A 21,072-nucleotide genomic window follows, 5' to 3' on the forward strand; every position below is an offset into this window, starting at 1 on the left:
ATATATGTAATTTAGGGGTAACGCTTAAGAACGCGCGCGTTTCCCTCAACCCGCGTTTCCCCAACTCCGCGGGCGCGCAGCCGGTGTCCGATGCCCTGCTTATGCCCTCCCGAGGGTTCTCGGCGCTGCTTATCCCCGTCCTTCTCCTTTCCCTGCCTCCCGGTGCTGCAGCCACCCGCTGTTGTGCTTCTCCGCCCGCCGCTCCTGGGCTCGGGCTGTTTGCTGCCAGGACGTGAGTGTTTTACTTAAGACGGCGTTTGCCGTTGGTGGCTCCTGCCCGGTCGGTAAATAGTTTTAAGGCTAAAAAGTAGGTATTAGTCCCATTAGTGCAGCGGGTGAGCCGGGGCTAATACCGCTCATTAGCAGACACCTGGGAGACCACGGAGTGGTTAATGAGTGGTGAGGACTCGCCAGGGAGCCCGTTAGGAGATGCACAGCAGCGGTCTGACCATCTGGGAGACGAGAGAATCTTAGAATCCCAGGTTGGAAAGGGCATTATGATCACCTGGTCCAACCTTCCTAGGCAAAACATGGTCTAGACTGGATGTCCCAGCACCTTGTTCAACCACATCTTAACAGTGTCCAACAGTGGGGAATTCTCCACTTTGCTGTGGACATTATGTTGTTCTCGTTGGGCAAAAATTTTCTCTTGATCTGTGAGTAACTTTTACCCATTTCCCCATGTCTTTTCCATGTGACTCTTTGCAAAAGGGAGTCTCTTATCTCCCTAGAATCATGGAATGGTTTGGGTTGGAAGGGAACTTAAAGCTCATCCATTTCCAACCCCTGCCCCGGGCAGGGACACCTTCCACTAGAGCAGGTTGCTCCAAGCCCCTGTGTCCAACCTGGCCTTGAACACTGCCAGGGATGGGGCAGCCACAGCTTCTCTGGGCACCCTGTGCCAGCGCCTCAGCACCCTCACAGGGAAGAGCTTCTGCACAAGAGCTCACCTCAATCTCCCCTCGGGCAGGTTCAAGCCATTCCCCTTGGCCTGTCCCTCCATCCCTTGTCCAAAGCCCCTCTCCAGGTTTCCTGGAGCCCCTTTAGGCACTGGAGCTGCTCTAAGGCCTCCCCTTCAGGAGCCTTCTCTTCTCCAGCTGACCCAGCCTGGCTCCAGAGCAGAGCTGCTCCAGCCCTCACAGCATTTCCATGGCCTCCTCTGGACACAATCCAACAGCTCCATGACCTTCTTATGTTGGGAACCCCTGTGGTCTTTGTAGCCTCCTTTTAAATACTGGAACAAGATGGGCAGCTCTGCATGGCTTTGGGTTGGGGCTTGGTTCTTGCTCTCAGATACTCTGCAATGCTGCTGATGCGCCTGGCTTGGTTTTGGGTTTGCAGCATGGGCTTCCTACATGACCAACTCCCCAACGCTGATCGTGATGATTGGCCTGCCTGCACGTGGCAAGACCTACGTGTCCAAGAAGCTCACCCGCTACCTCAACTGGATTGGGGTGCCCACCAAAGGTGTGTGCTGCGGCTGCCCTCGGGCAGGGCTGGTTTTCCCCTGTGCAGAAAGCACTGTGAGATCTGTCTGTGCAATGCTGCCAGTCTCATGTACTCGTCTTTTTGTGTGTGAAGTGTTTAATTTAGGAGTGTATCGCCGAGAAGCAGTGAAGTCCTACAAGTCCTATGACTTCTTCAGGCATGATAACAAAGAAGCCATGGAAATCCGCAAGTAAGTTGGCATCAAGAGGCTGAACTGTTCTGTGGTGGTCTGGTTAGTCTCAGGTCTTGGCAGGCTCTGTATTTCAGGAGCAGAAAAAAACACTTAATGCTCATGAAACCAAGGGGAGGAGGCAGCACAGCCCATGCAGGGATCCTGCCACAAGCAGGTTTTAGGCAGAGGTGTTTTATGATCACTGGGGTTCTTAAAAAGATGCAGGGGTGGGTGCTCCATGGGCAGTGGGAGGAGGTATTTAGACCTGTCCTGGTGGTTCAGAAGCTTTGCTGTTTGAATGCTTTCCATTACCTCTGAATACCTGTATCTCTCCTGCAGACGATGTGCCCTGGTGGCTCTACAGGACGTGAAGGCATATCTCTTGGAGGAGTGTGGGCAAATAGCTGTAAGACTTTTCTGGACTAAACACGGGTTTACGTCTGGGTAGTTTAAAGCTGCCCAGGTTTTTTTGGGACCTGACTGTTACCCCCAGTGTTTTGGGGTTGGTTTAAAAGCCTTAGATAAACTTGCTCATTGCTGCTTACTCATTTTCTGGTAGGTGTTTGATGCGACCAACACAACTCGAGAAAGACGGGACCTGATACTAAGTTTTGCTAAAGAAAATGCTTTCAAGGTAGTGGTGCTTCATCTGTAGCTGCTGCACCGAGGGGCCTTACAGCTCCCTGGGGCAGGAGCTCTTGAGTTTTGATCCAGGGTAGAGTTCTTGACTCTGAAATGTGCTGCTTTGCCTTCTTTGTAGGTATTTTTTGTGGAGTCCGTCTGTGACGATCCAGAAGTCATTGCTGCCAATATCCTGGTGCGTGCTGCATTTACCAAGCTTGGCTGCCTGTGCCTACTGTGGGTGCTCAGTACAAGGTCACCAGCTACAATAGCTTACAGCAGTGTCTGCAAATGCCTTGCTCTTAAGTTTCACCTAAATAAGCAGCTCTAAGGTTTGCAGCTTTAGAAAAGCTAAAGATGCAGTTAGCTATGTGAGAAGGTAGAAATCAAATGAAGCTGAGAAATGTTTGACCTTGAAGTGTGCTTTCTTGTGGAGGGGAGGAGAGCAGCAGGGCAGCTGTGTCTGTCACAGGGCCAAGCACCACAGCGCCTTCAGAGTTGCCCTTTGTTTCCTCTCCAGGAGCAGGTTTTTTCCACAGGGCAACGTTGAACAATGCCTGTTTGTTTCCAAGGGGAAGAATGATGTTATTCAGCCTTGCTTTTGTTCCCCGGGTGAGTTTGCTTAACTCTCACAAAGCGGTGCTGTCTGTTATCAGGAGGTGAAAGTTTCCAGCCCTGACTACCCAGAGAGAAACAGGGAGAATGTGATGGATGATTTCCTGAAGAGGATAGAGTGCTACAAGGTCACTTACCAGCCTCTCGATCCCGATGCCTATGACAAGTAAGCAAAGCCCTGGGGTGCATTTTATCCTTGCATATGAGCTGCTTTGCTTTGTCACTGCTGTTCTCTGGCTCTGGGTGCTATAATATGTCTGCTGGAGCCTCTGTTCTCTCAAAGTGCCTGTGTGAAGGTGATTCCCAAGTGATGTGAAAGGATTTTTCTATAGTGTGTTGCAGTGTAATGCAGCTCCTTGTGTAAGCACGGCAGTTCAGTGTCTCTTCTGTCTGCTGGAGCAACCCGGTGATAGAGCTGATGCCTTTACTAGAGGATTAATAGCTAGATTACACCCGCAGGTGCACATGCCTCATATTTAAAACCAGTCGTGTGGGTGTTCTTATTTTATGTTGACTCCAGAGATCTTTCCTTCATTAAAGTGATCAATGTGGGACAGCGGTTCCTAGTAAACAGAGTCCAAGATTACATCCAGAGTAAAATCGTCTATTACCTAATGAACATTCATGTCCAGCCGCGTACCATCTACCTTTGCCGACATGGTGAGAGTGAATATAATCTTGTTGGCAAGATTGGTGGGGATTCTGGTCTGTCACCACGTGGGAAGCAGGTAAGTGTTCGGCAGCACCTGGGTTGCTGTATGTGTTGTGTGACCAGTGCCGGGCTCTGCATCTGACTCCTGCGAGGGGCAGCCCCGCAGATGGATCTTGCTGCAACAGCCACAGCCCTTGAAATGATGCTCTGAAGAGTGGCAGCAGCTCCTGCTCCCTCCCAACCTCCCCTGGCTTTTTCTCCAGTTTGCTCAGGCGCTGAAGAAGTTCATTGAAGAGCAGGAAATTGTTGACCTGAAGGTATGGACGAGCCAGCTGAAAAGGACAATCCAGACGGCCGAGTCCCTGGGGGTCATGTACGAGCAGTGGAAGATTCTCAACGAGATCGATGCTGTGAGTGAAAAGCTGTTTGAAGCCTTTAGGTTTTCTAGATGGGAAATAATATTTAAAACCAAATTTGTCATGGTAAAATGACCATTTCTCATTCATCTATAACCATGTCCATGTAAAATGTACTCCAGCCATCATCATGAATCATAGAATCACAGACTGGTTTGTGTTGGAAGGGACCTTAAGGCTCATCCAGTTTCAACCCCCTGCCCCAGGCAGGGGGACCTTCCCCCACAGCAAGGGGGGCCCCACTTGCTCCAAGTCCCTGTGTCCAACCTGGCCTTGAACACTGCCAGGGATGGGGCAGCCACAGCTTCTCTGGGCACCCTGTGCCAGCGCCTCAGCACCCTCACAGGGAAGAGCTTCTGCCCCAGAGCTCATCTCAATCTCCCCTCTGGCAGGTTCAAGCCATTCCCCTTGTCCTGTCCCTACAGGCCCTTGTGCAAAGCCCCTCTCCAGGTTTCCTGGAGCCCCTTTAGGTACTGGAAGGCCACCGGTATGGCCATGTCAGATGTGCTATATATCATTTTCATCACATAAAGGAATTGCTCATCTGAGCCTGTTGCTTTTTCTTTTCTCTTTGTTCTATCTTCTCTGTTGCAATGAGGTGGGCTGTAACAAGTTGTTCTTCCCTCAGGGGGTATGTGAAGAAATGACCTATGGAGAAATTGAAGTCAAGTATCCAGATGAGTTTGCATTGAGGGATCAAGAGAAATACCTTTATCGCTATCCTGGAGGCGAGGTGAAGACCCTTAGAGAATAACAATGACCCAGTATATGTAAACCAGAGAGATGTGTAGAATTGAAAGACTTTACCTAATTTTTCCTTTTTCTGCCAATATTTGTGTGAGAAACTGAAAAGATTAGGATCCCTAATTCTCATTTAGAGGGAAGGTTCATTGATTTCCTTTCTCATGGTGTGCAGATGATGCCTTTCAATCAATGAATTGGGCCACTTGCTGAGTGCCTTGATGCTCCCCTTGAACACTGAGGGGCTTCTGCATCCCACTCATGTGCCCAAGGCCTGAATTTTCACCATGAAAAATGGTGATGATTGCGGGTGTGGTGTGGAGCCATTTCTGGGTTTACTTCACAACCTTAAGTGTATAATTTATTATTTTATATGCTTTTCTTATTGCCCAGTTACCAGTAATCCAAATCCTCCTGTAATCTGAGGTTTGCTGACCTTAAATTACACCTTTTGCTGTTTGTTTTTTTTATCCCCTGTATTCATCAGATCATCCCTAAACTTCTGCATTTTGAGACTTGAAGTGATGCTTTCCTGAAGGTGAAGCTGTGCTAAAATTGCTGCTTCTGCTTTAAACCTCTGTTTATGAAATGCCTTGAAAAATTCCCGTTTTGTTTTCCAGTCCTACCAGGACTTGGTCCAGCGCCTGGAGCCAGTAATTATGGAGCTGGAAAGACAAGGCAACGTCCTCGTCATCTCCCACCAGGCAGTTATGAGGTGCCTGTTGGCTTATTTTCTTGACAAGAGTGCAGGTACAAAAATAAGCGAGTGGTGGTAGGGCTGGCTTCTCTGGCTGCTTCCTTTGCAGGGTGTTGGGGAGGGTGGCTTGTAATTGCTGTTTTGATTTCTCACAAGGGAAGAGGTGCTTAAAAAAGAAAAGCAAACATTGCTGACAGACTTTAACCATTGCAGTTCAGTGGTGTAGGGAGCAAGAAGCTCTCTGTGTGTGAAATGCAGAAGAGCACGCTGCTGGTCCTCTGCTCAAGTGCTGTTTTACCAGTAGCACTTATGTTTTCTATAATTGACTATATTTTAATGTAAAGGAAAAAGTTTCTGGTGCATGTGGAGTCCAAAGGGTTGGCAGTTATGCTACATCTTTGATTGATGCTGATCCTTTGTGTGGCATACTCACCTGGAAGCTAGTTCCAGTGCAAGCTCCTTTATGATGCTCCAGTGAGTGCCACTGGAGTTTAATAATACGTTTACTAAAGTTTATTAACTCTAAATAAAGCTTCCATGGGTCCATGGCAGCTGTTGCCGTGGTGCTTTCCCACCTGTGTGCTGCTGGAGAGGCTTCCTCTGGTTGGCCTCATGTGTTGGGAATGGTGGGTTTGGTCCCATCCCACTACTGCATCCAGTATTTGCTATGTGAAATGTTCCTACCGAAAGCCTGGGCAGAGCGGGGTGGCTGGTGTGGGCGGCACTCCATAACACCCCATAATGCCTACGTCTGTCCTAGATGAGCTGCCCTACCTGCGCTGCCCTCTTCATACCATTCTGAAGCTCACACCTGTGGCATATGGTAAATAATGTTGTTTCTTCCCCTGGTGTGTGTGTGTGTGAATTATAGAACGGTTTGGGTTGGAAAGGACCTTAAGATCATCTAGTTCCAACCCCTTGCCATAGGCAGGGAATCTGATGGGCAGGTTTGTGTCCATGTCTGGCAGCAACCAGCTGAGCTGTAAAAGCTTCTGGTAGTATAGTTAATATATAAAAAGACTCTGGAGAGTAGGAGGGTTTGGAGGGAGCAGTGGGAGAGGAGATACGTGGATGCCAGGGTGTTTCCTTCTTCTAAACAAGTGATAGTTATCTCTGGATTTTCACCCATTGATGAAGGCTGGTTGTGGCTCCAAGCTTGGATTTGGGGTGCAGTCAGTTAAAAATGGGGTTTTTTAGATGGACCTGTAGTCCCCATGACAGGGCTGAACAGCAAAGGTCAAAGCCAGAATGTAGTTCAAGTGTAAAATCCTGTTAATAGCATGAACTGCTTGTTGGAGCTGTCTTAGAAAACAACCCATTTATTGCTGCTCACTTCCCAGGCTGATTTCAATATTAAAATAAAAGATGTTTATTTCATAAGTTACCCTTCCTCACATCAACTTCTCTTGTGGTAAAGGTTGTAAAGTGGAGACAATCACCCTGAATGTGGAAGCAGTGAACACCCACCGTGACAAACCCTCTCTGAACTCAGTAAGTTCTTGCTGCACAGCTCAGGTTTTATCCCATTTCAAAACCAAGTAAGGACATGGAGACACTCTTCAGCACCTGCTAGAAGTGGTTGATTGCTGTCAGTGAGCACAAAGACTTGCTTCAGGTATAATCCCCCCAAAAGCAGAATTAATAGTGGGTGGAATTAGTTTGTTCCCAGGCCAGGGGGAGATGTTCTCAGAGCTATTACAGGAACCAGAACAGGCAACTTTAGAACAGAGATTTTTAAGTTCCTGGGCCTGTTCTCAGCTTTCAATGAAGTTGTTGCTTGTTTCTGTTAATGGTGGTAAGTTCAAAAAGATTTGCCAAAATGTTTTAAAGAAAAGATTTTTCCTTCACTGTCTTGATAAGCTTTTCTCTTTGTAAAGCTGCCATTGGGGTAAGGCTACGCCCTGGGGAGGGGAGGTTCTTGGTGGCTCTCACAGTGTTCACAGCCCTTTTGGGGCCAGGCTGGCTGCTGTGGGGCAGGAACAGTGGTTTTTCTTTAGTAAAACGCACAAGAAATCAGCAGAGACAAGTATTTGGTGCAAAGCAAGACTCTGGTGTTCCTAAACTTTGTATGTATTGAAGCAGAAGGAGATGGGTCCCATTTATCTCCCTTGCACTATGAATCCTCTTAGAGCAGCAGTGGAAGTGTTTCAGGCTTTGGCTTTGTTTATGAACTCCTCTGTCTCCCATTACTTCAATAACTGCTCAGCCGTCCACCTTGTGGATGCACCATGTAACTATGTGCTAAACCTGTGGAAGTTGCTACTACTGTAGGTGCTTGCTTTTGTAAATGCTGCTTTGCAGAGGGACTGATCCATCAGGGAATGGTGCTTAGTGATTGCCTGTCATTAGCTCCCCCAGTTAAAGACCATAAACCAGCTCTCTGCTGTGCTAGCTCACAGGAAATCAAAGTGCATCACATCTTAAGTTCTTTCAGTACGTTCAGGCTTTTAGCTGCCTTTTGTTGTGCTTGATAAAGAGCTATTGGCTGATTGATTGCCTGGGATTTGGTTATTTTTTGTGTCACAGCGTAGAATCACCTATGCCAAGGAACAATAAACAAGGAATGGAGAGAATAGGGACCTGCATCTGTGGCTGGAGGGTTTGTGGAGCTAAATCCAGCTGATTACAAAATGCTACATTGATGGTATTCAGCAAGTTTTTGTGCCTGGTCCTATGCTGGTTCCCAGTCAGGCATTTATCACTTTGCACCTTCTGTGTGATGCCTGTGTTGAAATCATTGCTTGCTCAGAGAAGTGGGAGGCCGTTTCTGTTGTTCTTGGCTTTAGTTGGGCAATGTGGCTGCTTTGGGGAAGAAGAAACACAAAGAATGGAAAGTTTCTCTATTTCTAATTATGTTTTTCCCCCCTAAATTGGTTGTGAGGAGAAAAGGAAAATAAGTCCCCAAATGAACCAAAAAACCCTCCCTGAACAAAGCCAACTAAGCAAAAAAAATCCCAAAGGGAAGTAAAACTGCTCAAAAATAGACTTTTCAGTGGACTCTGAGGCAGATCAGCCAAGAGAGTGGGTTATTTCCCACTGCTGGTGCTCTGCAGGGGGAGGCTTGGAGTGGCTTCTGAGGGCTTCAGGGAGATGCGGGTGGGAATGCCGCAGGTGTGTGCCGGTGTGGATGCGCTTGTAAATCGTGGTTCCCCTTTTCATTCCTCATGATTCCCTCCACCCGGGATCAGAACCACTTTCCTGCCAGCCAAAGCCCTGTAAGGATGAGAAGGAACAGCTTTACGCCGCGGGCCAGCGCGGACACAGTAAAGCGCCCGCGACATTACAGCGTTGGGAGCAAACCTCTCGACCTCGTGGGGCCTTTCCCATCCTTGGAAGCTCGAGATGGGGCTGACCAGCAGCAGCTGCAAGTCGGGGTCCAGGTGGTACCTTCTCTGTGTTTCCCTTCCCCACCATCACCCGCAGCCCTTGGCGGTCCTCTTTGAAACACAGCCCCTTCCCAGGGTCTTTGTTCCTGTAAGAATCATTCTAGATTAGGCACTCTATAAACCCACCCAAAAGTCACCCCATTAAACTAGAATTGTGGTGCCAAAGGCTTTCAAAACAGGCCTTGGAGTAACTTGGTCTAGTGGAAGGTGTCCTTGCTTATGGCAGGGGGTTGGAACTGGATGAGCTTTGCAGTCCCTTCCAACCCAAACCATTCTATGAACACCAGGCTCTGTGCAGGTTAGTTTCCATCAGTGCAGTAGGATTTCAGCAGCGTGGTTAATTCTGATGCTTTCTGGCAAAAACCCAATTGGAAGACATTACAAATATCCTCTTTGTCCAAATGTGATGCTGCAGCCAAGTGTTGCTCCAGCCCCTGGTAGGAAATATTTGCATCATGACTTTATCAGTGCCTGTTTTCCTGCAGTTCCCAACATCAGCAGCTTGTTGAGCAAAGTTTGGGCTCTTTGCATGCCCAGAATAAAGCAGCTTTGGGTGCTTGGTGTTTCTTCTGGCTTAAAAGGCACCAAGGTCCTCATCAGTGTCGGATGCAAAGCCCCATTTGTTTCTTTGCTCATTTAAACTTGTTTCTCTGTTAAATGAGGTGTTTGTGTGTGTCTGGGAGGGTGCAGGCAAAGAGGTTTGGATGGGGCTTTGAGGAGGTCTTGGTTGTTGGGTCCCATAGAATAATAGAAGTTAGGGTTGGAAAGAACCTATGTTGTAATGTGTATATTACATGTGTGTTGTAATGTGCAGAGACAGCCATTACCAAAGCTGCTTAAAAATAACCTCGGATTCTTTAGGGGTTAATGTTTTCCCAGCTTCTCCCTCTTCCTTCAGAGTAAGTGGCCAGAGAGTAAAAGAAGGGGTAATGCAGCACAGGTGAACATTGCTCCATACTCAGTGAAGAGTATGAGGCTCAGGCATCCCAAAATCCCAAGGCTATGGTCAAACTGAGCCAGCCAGGGCTTTGCATTGGGATAGATTTGGGTCACAGCAATTCTGGGTGATGTCTCATCTGGAGAGGACCCTGATGGCCCAAGGTGTTAATTTGTGGATGCCTCAGGACGGGATCCTCACCCCCATTTGCAGTTGTACCCTTGGTCATTGTAGTGATGAAGGAGCATTTAGTGAACCCTGGGTTCTGGGCTGGGTGTGGTAGGGAATTGTGCTGTCCCAGGACCTCTTGCCTGAATGGAGCCCTTGGGATGAGCAGCAGTGGAGGGAAGAGGTGGCCAGGCACCGCTGCACTGTCCATGCCTTGTATCAGCTCCTGCTGTGATACAAGCCTGCCCCCAGCTCCTTAACATGGTATCTTTGGGGTTGCTTCATTTCTTTCCTCATTTGCTTTGCTGCTTTTCCTATTATTTCAAAATCTCCTTTAAAATGCACTGTGAGCTATCCTGTGCTGTTTCTTTTTTCCTTTGCAGCCTCAAGGGGGAATTGCTTGCCTGTGAGTACCACTGAAAGCAGCTTGTATGTATTCTCTTTTGGTTTAGTAAGTAGGACTTCTCTCGATTAATGTTGCATGGAATCTGCTTTGGGAAAAGACAGATGCATGGAGCAGAAAGAAGTCTTTTTTTGTGTAATAACCTGGCATTAAGGGGGACCTCAGTGGGGGAGGAGTATGTTACCAGGTTGAGCCCACTAATCCAGGGGCTCCAACTGGTTTTACTGGTGAATGTGCTTCTGCTGGCTGCCCGTAAAAGTGTGTTTCACCCCGAGCTTGCTTCATCCCTGGACCAGGATGTGGGATGGCTGCACTGGCACTGCTAGGCTGAGCCATGTGGCCTGTCCTGAGCAGCGCTAGGTCCCACATACATCTCCTTTCCATCTGGGATGCAGTGTGGTGATGTTGCTGATGGCAGGGATTTTGCAGGACTTGGTGGGTTGTAGCCTGGATGGGAGTGGTGCTGCTCAGCCCCAGTTCCAGGTGACTTGAGGGAGCTGGAGGGGCTTAGTGTGTGCTTGGCAAGCAGCTGGGTGGATAAACCTTCCTGTGTGGGTGCCTGTTGTCACCGAGTCCTCACCACCATGTCCCCTTCAAGGCCCCTTGACTGGGGGCAAAGGGAGCAGGACTCTCTCCCACTCTAAGGGGAGAACGTATCCTTGTCTGTCCCCTCTCTTTAGGGAGCCTTCAGCCAGCGTCACCCATGAACCCTTGGCTTCCCCTTCAGCCTCTGAGTAAGGGGCTCGGATGAGACCACGGCTGCTGCCCTCTGCAGGAAGGCTGGACATGCCCTCGCTTCTCTGTGCTCCCACCAGCCCTGCTCTACTGGTGCCTGGGGCAGACCCTGCTGCAACCCTGCGCTTGGCTTCTTGGGTGTTTCTCCTCATGCAGTACACACAACGCTGATGGGTTTTGTCTCGTGAAGGGTGTTTTTGTCATTTAGGTGCTCTGTCCAGGGGCTTGGCTGTATTAAAGCACAGCAGGTCCCTGCATGCGGCTGTGGGATGGCTCTTGGCAGCACCCATGGTGTGTCCGCTGTGCTCTGCTCATCCCCATGCACTGGGGTGACCCACAGCACTCAGCTGCATCACCCGTCTTTGGGGTAACTGTGGTGTCCCTTTAGGGGAGCAGCAGGCTGTGCTGGGGAGCACCCAAGGGTTGTGGTGTTTAAGGGGGGCAGGCTCAGAGGTGTCACAAGCTGTGTCCTTGGGGGCTTCATGTTGCTGTGCATGAGCTGTTGGGGTTGTTGCTGACCTGCTCTTGTTCTCAGCAAAGCTCTGCTCCCTCCTTGCCTCTGCCCTTGGGCAAACCCTCTCGCTTCTGGTGCTCTGGTGTCAAAGGGAGAGCTGGGTTATGTGCAAAGAAAGTAAAGCAGGAGCTGGTTTGGTTTCCAGATGCAGCATGTTGAGAGAGGATTCAGGTTTGGGTGGTGAGCTCCCATTTCTCTGTGACACAGTGGTCCTTTTGCTGCCATAGGATGCAGCTCATCCCTTTCAGGCAAGGGAGGTGCAGCTCTTACCTCTGCCCAGGTAATGTTCCTCCAGGCCTGAGAAACTCCCACTTGAATGTATTTGGCCATTTGGATGTGCAGTTCACTACTTTAGTTGCACTTTGTCCTTGAAGTGAAGCTCTTCCAACCATTTCCACAGTGCAGCTGCTCTTTCTGTATCACCGTGATGTCGTGGGAAGCAAAGGTATGGGATTGATCCCAGAGTGTCATGCCTCTGTCTCCTGTCTTCTAGTTTGGGATAGCATTTTGAATAATGCTTCAGAGTTTTGTTACTGACCTGCCAAAGCTGTGGAAGCGCACAAAGCATCAGGCTCAGGTCCTGCTGCAGAGCATCTCCCAAGCTGGGATGCTGACTTGGGAATGGTCCAGCCAGTAGTGACGCAAAAAGGGCCTGTTTCTCCTAAAGCTGCCTGTCTCCCTGCATTGCAGAGGCCTTGATGATGAGGGGGAAAAGGAGAAATCGCCTGAGCTGGGAAGCTTGTGCTAAATCTGATAAATTATTCCTATGCTGAGTAATACTAATGTAGAATCAAATCAGAGGAAAATTATCCATAGGCTAAAAATTAACGCCTTGCCTCTTTGGATTTGCCTTTGCTCTGGGCTGAAAGGAGCTGTGTGGTTAGAAAATGAATGTATGTTCTTCAAGTGCTTCTTTCTCCTGTATTTAAGCAAATTACACAGATTCCCTAGGAGGGGGTGCAGATAAATGACATTCACTTGGTCCAGCTTCCTCAATTTTAGTACAAACTTACTTCCTAGTACTGCTGTTTTGCTTGAGAAAGTAGTGTGTGAGCAGCTCTTAGGAATTAGCTCTGATGATGGTTACTCTCCAAGTGTCATTGTTGGGAAAGCTGTTTAAATTTTACTTTGCTTTGTTTTTTTATTGCAAATAGAACATATGCAGGGGCTGGATTTCCTGACTGTTGGATTTCAAGTGTTGGTTGTCAGCAAACCAGCTCCAGAGCTGGGCTGTTGATTCTTGTAATGGCAAACCAGTGCTGGTGGGGTAACAAAGACAACTTGCACCTATTGATTCACATGTTGGTTTGCAGTGTGAGTGCTGCAGCTGAGCAGGGCAAGCACTGGGCATGGCACAGAAGGAGCCTTTTCTGTGCTCTGAGACATTGCCTGAACAACAGCTGTAGGAAATCATGGCTGATAGCTTATAATATATAATCGAATTCGCTTGTACTGACCTGAGTGTGTTCCTCGTGTCTGCTGGACCCTTGCTGAGGCAGTGGAAGGAGTTTTATCAAAACTAGAAATATTTATTGTGGTTAACATGCTGTAGTGTTTCTTACTTTGTCCTGGAAGTGTATTTTCCTACGGAGAAGAGAAATAAAAGTGAGTAACCCTCAGTAACCAGCCTGCTTCATTATTACCTCCAGAAAAGCTGAGTTTGCATGGTCCCAGGGTGGGAAACCCTTCTTCACAGAGCTTTACAAGAGGTTAAAGGATGATGCAAAGTGTGAAGCAGCTTGTTATTTGCTGGGGTAGAAGTAAATAAGAAAATCCTCAGATGGTCTCTGTCATGTAGAATGATTATATGGATGCTGGAATGACGCAGAATGATTACATGGATCCACTGCTGTGAAGCATCTCTGCCCATGCCCAGCACTAAACCAAGCTCTGCTGTCCCTGCTTTACATCTCCTGACTTAGCCTTGGTCTAACCTGTCCCGTTTCTCTCTCATTTGTAGAGGATGGCCAGTTTAATGGTGTAGAGGTTTGTGCTTCCATCTGGGATTTCTATGGCTGGGAAGAGCCCTGCAGCTGGACTTAAGCATCCCTGGAGCACAGTGAGCTGCCGCCACTTCGGCCCGTCCTCTCCTCTGAAATATGTTTAAAACCTGTCTGTGTCTTTTCTTTCTGAATGCTGCAATGTCTGTCCATGAGATTGGAGAAGAATGTAAGCTAACATATCCCTGGGCTTTCTGGGGTCCCATGTCTTTCCTCCTGGTTAGGTAGTCAAATTAACTGCAGTGTATGTGAGGGCAAAACAGTCATATTCGTACTCAGCAAAGCAGCTTTTCTTTGGACGATGTGTTATCAAACCAAATCCCCAAGTTTTTATTTAGCTGTTACCATTTCAAAAGTCAAATGCAGTTATTGTGGTGTTCAACCATCCCAAGAGCTCCAGGCATTGTTCAGCTTTGTTTTCAGGACCACTGATATAAACCCCAGATCCAAGCTTGTTCCTTTGCTCTGGGAAGGCTTTTGCACATCCTATAAAACACATGGCGCTTGCCAGGTCAGCAAATCCCTGCAGGATGTCTCCTGTGAGGGACAGAAGAATGAAACCTCCTCTCACTCTTTGGGAAGAGCATAGTGCTGTCCAATCTGAGCTCAAGTCCTGCCTTAGCTTTGCACCCAGATCTAAGCTTCCTCCTCTCACTTTTCCTGTGTTCCATGGACACTTTTATCTCTTAGAACAGAAAATGGGAGCATCACTTTGCTCTCAGGGCCATGTGTGCAGGGCTTGCTAGAAGCACAAGATCTTTTACCAGTTCTCTTTTTAATGTACCAAAATTTAAGCCCACCAGCAAGGTTTTTAAACTTGCCTGTGAAAAAGCTGTGAATGATATTGATGTATAATGCTGCTTTTCATAGTGTTGAAGCTGCTTTAATGTTCAGTACATAGGTGGGGAAGCTCCCCTGTGGCGCAGCTCGTGTGTTACTTAAATCCCCACCAAAACCTTAAATTTAGTTTTCTCTCACAAGTTTTGACTTAAAATCATAGAATCCCAGAGTGATTTGGGTTGAAGAGAGCTTAAAGCTTATCCAGCTCCAGCCCCCTGCCCCGGGCAGGGACACCTTCCACTAGAGCAGGTTGCTCCAAGCCCCTGTGTCCAACCTGGCCTTGAACACTGCCAGGGATGGGGCAGCCACAGCTTCTCTGGGCACCCTGTGCCCAGCGCCTCAGCACCCTCCCAGGGAAGAGCTTCTTCCTTATATCCAACCTAAATCTCCCCTCTGACAGTTCAAACCCATTTTTTTTGTCCTATCACTTGTGTTATGCCAGACTCCATTCTATCCCACTCCTACTCTTGAAGAAGGGAGCGTTTGGTACAAAGCAGGATGCTGTTCTGGACCTGTTGACTCCAGGATTTATACCAGCAACTTCTGGGACCCAGGTTGCTTATTTTAATGTAAATAGATGTTGGCCATACCCAGAGCAGGGATCATAAAATCAATGAATGGTTTGGGTTCGAAAAGACCTTAAGATCACCTAGTTCCAATCCCCTCTTGCGGGCAGGGACACAGTGAGAAGCACTGCAGAGGAGCTCAGCAGCCCTGAAGCGTGAGGCTTACCTGGGGATTTTGAGCTCAAACCTGGGTTGTTTTAAACACTCCAGAGTTCTAATTCAATAAATGAGGTAGAAAGGGGCATTGCAAAGGTCCAGGCATTAATCCTGACCCCGTAGGATTTCTGAGGAGCAGAAGTGTGCATTAATCTAAAGCTATTGTGCCACAGAGGAAAGAAATTCAGTGGGTGAGAAGCTGAATTGTAATAGTTTTGTTCCTTGAAGCTGTTCCCACGGGGGCACAGGTTTGCTGTGCAAGAGCAGAGTCTGTTCTTTGGTTTTAAATGTCACAGTGCTTAGAAATGAGCCAACCAACCTTGAGGGAAGAGATTTCTAGCCTGTTCCATGGTGATACTCGTTGTCACACTCCAGTGATGCTCTAAACGCACAAACCACGTTGGGCTGGCTACTCCTGTCCAGCCATCTCCTGCTCTGAGTGAAAAGGAGTAGCAATGTACTGTAGGATGTTTACGCACAATATGCTGTAATAACTTGTGAAGGAGTTAATTCTCTTTGTGTCATTGAGTAGTTAATGGCTGTAAGGAGACAAAGCATTTATTTTTGCCTGCCAGGATTCATGAAGGCAGCTGCTATGATGGTGGTGGTTGTAATTAGTGTTTTTCTTAATTACTGCTAAAAATCAGGTCTGTGGGTCTTTAGCACTGACTGCGGGTATGTTATTCCTGTTGTGGGTCCTTGCTTTGGCTGTAGGCTGCTGGGTCATGGGATGGAGCCTCTCAGCCACCTCTGCAGACAGACAGCAGTGTTTGTGCCTTGTTGCTTTAATCGAAGCCTAACAATAGCCTTTTCCTCCTGCATTTTAACTTTCAAAAGGCCTAAATACACATGTCCAGAGCAGAGCAGCAGCAGATTTGTGGTCATCATTGTTGCCACGCAGGTGACTCATACCTGACATGGTCCCAGGTCCTGCTGAGCCTTTGTGGGCAGTGGGGCTGGGGCGATGCCAGTGACCCCACACATCTCCCCAGCCCCATGCAGGTCCCTGTGCCAGGTTTTTCCTTGAAATCACCTGATTTCCTTGGCACTGTGCGTGCAAACACCTCAGGATAAACAACGATTGCACAATGTCCTGAACTGAGGCTCAGCAGCTGCTTGTGCTGTCGGTTGCGCTGGCACTGGTGTGTTGGGCTGGGCAGGTAGAGGTGAGGAGCTGGGAGGTGTGGAAGGAGGCTTGGCTCCTTCATGAGCATTGTTCATGACTTGGGAGTTTCCTGTGTTTCCCTGACTTTCTGTCTCTCTGTTTCTAGCAGCAGAGGTGGTGGTGGCAGCTCCCCTGAGCTGTGGGCCAGGGGCTGTGACTGCCCCATCAGCATTATGGATTGTTGTAGAGAGCAAGGATCTCAGGCAAAATCTGTTCCATCTCTGCCACCAGTGATGGGGAACATCAGAAGGTGAGGAAAAAGGCTTCAAACCAGCCCAGGTAGCTTGAGTTTGCGTACACTGGCTGCACCATTAGAGCTGCCACTCCTGTAAGTCATCCCCTTGCTGGCAGCTTGGCAGCAGATGATGGGGAAGCCTTGGGAGCAGCAGCATTGCTGCCAGTGCTTCCAGGAACCATAAGCTCCATGGCTACATCCCAAACCTTCACCCTGTCCTCCTTCAAAGGGTGCTGCTGGTGCCACCTCTGCCTCTCCTGCTGCTCTTCTGTCCCTGAACACTGTTTGCAGATGCATCTCTGTCTTTAGTAAGATTGATGTTATGTGTCTACTTGTAATTTGGCTGCATTGCTGCTTTCTAATGTGGTTTTTAAGTTTAAAAGAAATGCAGTGTATGTAAACTTGTGCTGTATGTTGTGAACTCTGTGCACATGAGCATAAATATCCCATCAGCATTTATTTACAATAAAGAGATTTTAAAATAACTCAGATCTAGTTCCCTCTGTTATTTTCCATTATTATTGGCTCTATTGTGGGCTGGCTTTCATAGAACCATGAAAGGGTTTGGGTTGAAGGGACCTTAAAGCTCATCCAGTTCCAGCCCCCTGCCACGGGCAGGGACACCTTCCGCCAAAGCAGGTTGCTCCAAGCCCCTGTGTCCAACCTGACCTTGAACTCTTTCTAGGCAAAAAACAAAGGAGCAACTGGGGTGACTGTGATTTCCAGGAGCTGGAAACCAGCTGTTCCCAAAGGGACTCACCAGCTGCAGCCTGAAGAGATGTGACCTTGGATGTGGTCAAGGAAAACCCCTTTTATCCTGCTTATCCCACTGCAAGCTGTGGGTTGAGGAGGTCTTAGGGGTGGTGAGTGGCTGTCAGAGCAGGAGATAGCTGTACCTTAGCTGATGCTCCCTGTGCAGGTACTAACATCCTGGGGGCCTGCTGGGAAGCTGCTGCTTTTCCAGCACACGAATCAGCTTGTTCTGAACCATCTGGAGAAACCAAATCCTGAAAGCCTGTTTGTGTTTGTGATTAACTGGATTCTTGTAAATATTTAGTGGAGGTCAGTGCCTGCTCAGAAGTGCCAGAGGACCTGTTGTGAGCAAGCCCCTGCTCGTGGGGTGAGGGCAAGGAGCCTTTTACTGCGCTTTATAGAGCAAAAACTGGATCTGTTTCATTGCATTTTTGGCATGGGCTCAGGTGAACTTTGGGAAGGGGATATGTCCCTCTCAATGTAGGGATAATGTGGTACATTTTTCTGGCAAAAAGCCCTCTGTTTTGGCAGAACAAACTAATACCTGCGAGAAGCACAACCTGGGGCGAAAAGTCTGTTGGCAGGTTCTTGGTGGTGATTAAAGCATGAATGAAGCTGAAGTGCAAAAGGAGCAAAGCGTTCAGTTCCTTCCAAAACTCTTGTAACTGGAAAATGACCCATCAGGGACAGCTGGATTTGGGAACGCTTTCAGTGAGACAAAGGGCAACTGAGTTCCCATCATGGGACTGGGTGTTGAGTGCCAAGTTGATGCTCCCTGAGACCTGATGTGCTGCTGAGCTCCAGCTACTTTAATGGAGGTAGGTGGAGCTGGTTGAGGAAACTGTTTTGACCCTTGGCTTTTGAGGTTAGGAGGGATCAGCTCATGGTTGACATGGCCCAGGGTGAAGCAGTCCTCTTCCTGAGGAGGTCCCTGGGCATTGCCTGGGGACCAGCGCTGGCCAGGTGTTGTTGCTGCACAATGGAATGGGCAGCATCCTGCTCAGCAAGGATCATTCCAACAAGGAATTGGCAGCTCCACGCAGAAAACAAACAATTTCAACATCTGCCTGCGTTGCATTCGTTTTCCTAGTCTTTTGCTTCATGGGTTAAATAAACTACTTCCTTCTTGCTCAGAGGAGGAGTTAATGATTTATGGGTCAATGGCACACGTCTGGTCTCTGCAGAACTCAGTCTTTTCTGTGTGGAGCCCTATCTGAGCGTGTAGGCTTATCGTAACTCCTCCTTTAGCCCTGCAGTGACGGAGGGACTGGACAAGGACAGTCATCACTTTGTCTTGCAAGAGCTGAACACGCCAGGTCTCTGCATCTCATGCCACCAAACCTCCAGGTAGGACAATTTCAAGCCATACAGCTTGAAGCGATGTTGCTCTTGAACTGGAGTGGAGCTTCCTTGTAACTGTAGGAGGCACAAGGCTTAGTAAATTAAATCAAATTAAACCAAGAGCTGTAACAAGGATTGAAGGAAAGCCAGAGGAATGGAACAGCCAAGAATGGTGTTAGGTTTAGGGCAGAAAGTATTAGAAAAGACTCGTTTCCAGAAGGAAGGTAGGTGCTTGGGGCATACATGATGTTGGGAGGATTTAAGCTCATAAATGATGATCCTGGATAACAGAGAGGATTCTTCCTCATCTGAGGGGCACCAGGTTACTCCAATAGCACTTAAACTCCACTGTGTAGAGCTCTTTGGTCTCCTGAAGGATGTCTGATGTATAGCTTTGCTCCATCTTGTCTGCACAAAACTGATTTACCTTCTTGGTTAGATACTTCTCCCTTTCTGCTTGTAATTTACTCTTAGGGGACTGTACTGAGGACTCCAGCAGGATTTCATCCACCTCTGAATTTGCTTCCAAGAGATGTATTACTAAAAATAAATGTTCTATCCCTTAGTTTCAGGGGACTTTTCCCAGAAGGCGTAGATAAACCCATGGCCCAGCAGATATTAATTTGGCTGGGAAGAAGGCTGTGTTGGCAATATAGTGGTTTTAAGTTGAACCTGACAAGCTACAAAGTATTTATGTTCTGGTCTGAGTCTTTATTTTTCTTTTTCTTTGTTTTAAAAGCCTGACCACAAGCTGCTTTCTCAAAAATGCAAATAAATGAGACAAGGGAATAAAGCCTCTGGGAATTGCTTAAGATCTACTGTGAGTGGTCCTGATTGCATCCTGTTCTCATGTCTCTGGGTCAGGTCTGCTGGAGCCAGCCTTCCTCACCCAAACCCAGCTCTTCTGGGCTGGGTCTCGGTCCCATTGGCCAGCAGAGGATTCCAATGGATCCTGGCTCCCAGCTACAGCTGCTGGGAAATGGATGGAGAAATGAGAGCTGTCTGTGTAAGCTGTGGTTATCCTGAGTGTAAATACCCCCCTCCTGCTATTTTACAGGCCTAGAATAAAGAATGTGGTAACTTCTGTGGGATCTCCAGACAGGAATAAAGATGCCAGCTTTGGAGCTGGGGAGGCGGAGGGATCGTGCTGCTGTGCTTGGGTTATTCCTTACCATTGCTCTTGTCGTGGCTGTTGACAGTAAGTGAATGACTCCAAAGGGATGAACTAAGATCCCTTGAAGGAAAACCTTCTCCTTGGGTTCACAAGACTCGGATCCTCCTCTTTTCCTCATTGCCTTTGCACTTTGAGAACACTGTACATCTTTGTGATCAGATTCCCTCTTTGCCTTTTTTGCTTTTCTGTGTAAAACAAACATAAAATAATTGCAGCTGAAAGAGGTGCAATGATTTATACTAACTGGGGAGAGGAAACAGTTTATCTTTGTGACCAGTCTTAGAAAGTGCCGGATGAGGTATAAGGAGCAAACGGGATGCTGTGGGGTGATGCTCCTCCCTGTCCATGCCAGCCTCAGCCATCCCTAGTCACACACTGTGCAGCTCCTCTTTGTTTCTAGTTTTAAGGCCACCTAAGTGTCTTCACCCAGACTTTCAGAGTAAATCAGCCCTGAGCTCCTGCTGCTTTTCCTCCCAGCATCTTTCTGATGGAGTTTCTCTTGGTAGGTGCCTGCGATGCTCCACCACGATTCCCATTTGCAGAACTCAAAGAACAATACCAAGACATTACCACGTTTGCCTATAATTCAATGGTGCAATACGTCTGTCGTCCGGGTTACATGAGAAATCTTAATGTCCGAGACTTCCTTACCTGTGGAAGGGGCAGTAAGTGGTATGGACCAAAGGACATCTGTATACGTGAGTATACGTTGGACTTTTGATTTAGTTTTTTGTTCATTGAAGCTATCAGCTCGTTTTGTTGGAGTAGTACCCAAAGTGACCTCATGGTATGGTGGGAAGTGAGTGACCTGGAGTGAATCACCAGTTGTTCCACCACGTACTGGCAACGATGGCAAAAGCTGAACTCTGCTCTGATGCTGGTTGTGTTTGATTGCTGACCCAAAGGGTGTTCTCCTCAGGGTGTTTGTAACAAGTATTTCAAACCTGTAGCAGGAGAATCCTTGAGCTGTCAAGAAATGCTGTCACACTTGCCAAGGTCTCTGCAAAACCCTCCTTTGGCTGCAGAAGCTGGCTGCAGGTCGTGATGCAAGTCTTAACAGCGTCATGGTTCATGGGATGATTCGGGGTTGGAGGGGAAATCCGGAGGTTTCTGGTCCATCCCCTTGCTCAGTGTTGAAGGAGTCTTCTGCTTTTCTGCTGCATTTTCCTGATTCTTCCAACAACTGAAAAAAGAACTAACTCCATCCTGTTGTCCCCCAGCAAAGTCGTGCATCTACCCTGGAGAGCCAGACAACGGCAGGCTTGTCCTAGCAGAAAAATACAGTTTTGGTTTAGCA

At 48.0% G+C, this 21,072-nt stretch overlaps 2 protein-coding genes across 2 annotated transcripts in view; both read left to right on the forward strand.

The window, feature by feature from the left end:
- The first annotated feature begins 1,349 nt into the window (after positions 1-1,349).
- Positions 1,350-11,034, forward strand: PFKFB2 (6-phosphofructo-2-kinase/fructose-2,6-biphosphatase 2). The gene is made up of 15 exons (XM_010010505.1): positions 1,350-1,467; positions 1,582-1,678; positions 2,000-2,066; positions 2,220-2,294; positions 2,421-2,477; positions 2,938-3,062; positions 3,417-3,624; positions 3,812-3,958; positions 4,593-4,697; positions 5,326-5,455; positions 6,163-6,225; positions 6,820-6,893; positions 8,591-8,782; positions 10,277-10,299; positions 10,977-11,034. Exons 1-15 carry the CDS (start codon positions 1,356-1,358, stop codon positions 11,032-11,034), a joined length of 1,533 nt encoding a protein of 510 aa, XP_010008807.1. The 5' UTR covers positions 1,350-1,355.
- Positions 11,035-18,770: 7,736 nt separating this feature from the next.
- The window catches only part of LOC104402597 (complement component receptor 1-like protein), a 13,509-nt gene continuing 11,207 nt past the window's right edge, over positions 18,771-21,072 (forward strand). Inside the window, exons 1-3 of the mRNA XM_010010506.1 lie at positions 18,771-18,825; positions 20,282-20,473; positions 20,996-21,064. Of these exons, the coding sequence (XP_010008808.1) occupies positions 18,771-18,825; positions 20,282-20,473; positions 20,996-21,064 (316 nt within the window). The remainder of the gene's footprint in view (positions 18,826-20,281; positions 20,474-20,995; positions 21,065-21,072) is intronic.

This window comes from Nestor notabilis, unplaced genomic scaffold (assembly GCF_000696875.1).
Source record: "Nestor notabilis isolate BGI_N333 unplaced genomic scaffold, ASM69687v1 scaffold15382, whole genome shotgun sequence".
In the NCBI taxonomy this organism is placed as follows: domain Eukaryota; kingdom Metazoa; phylum Chordata; class Aves; order Psittaciformes; family Psittacidae; genus Nestor; species Nestor notabilis.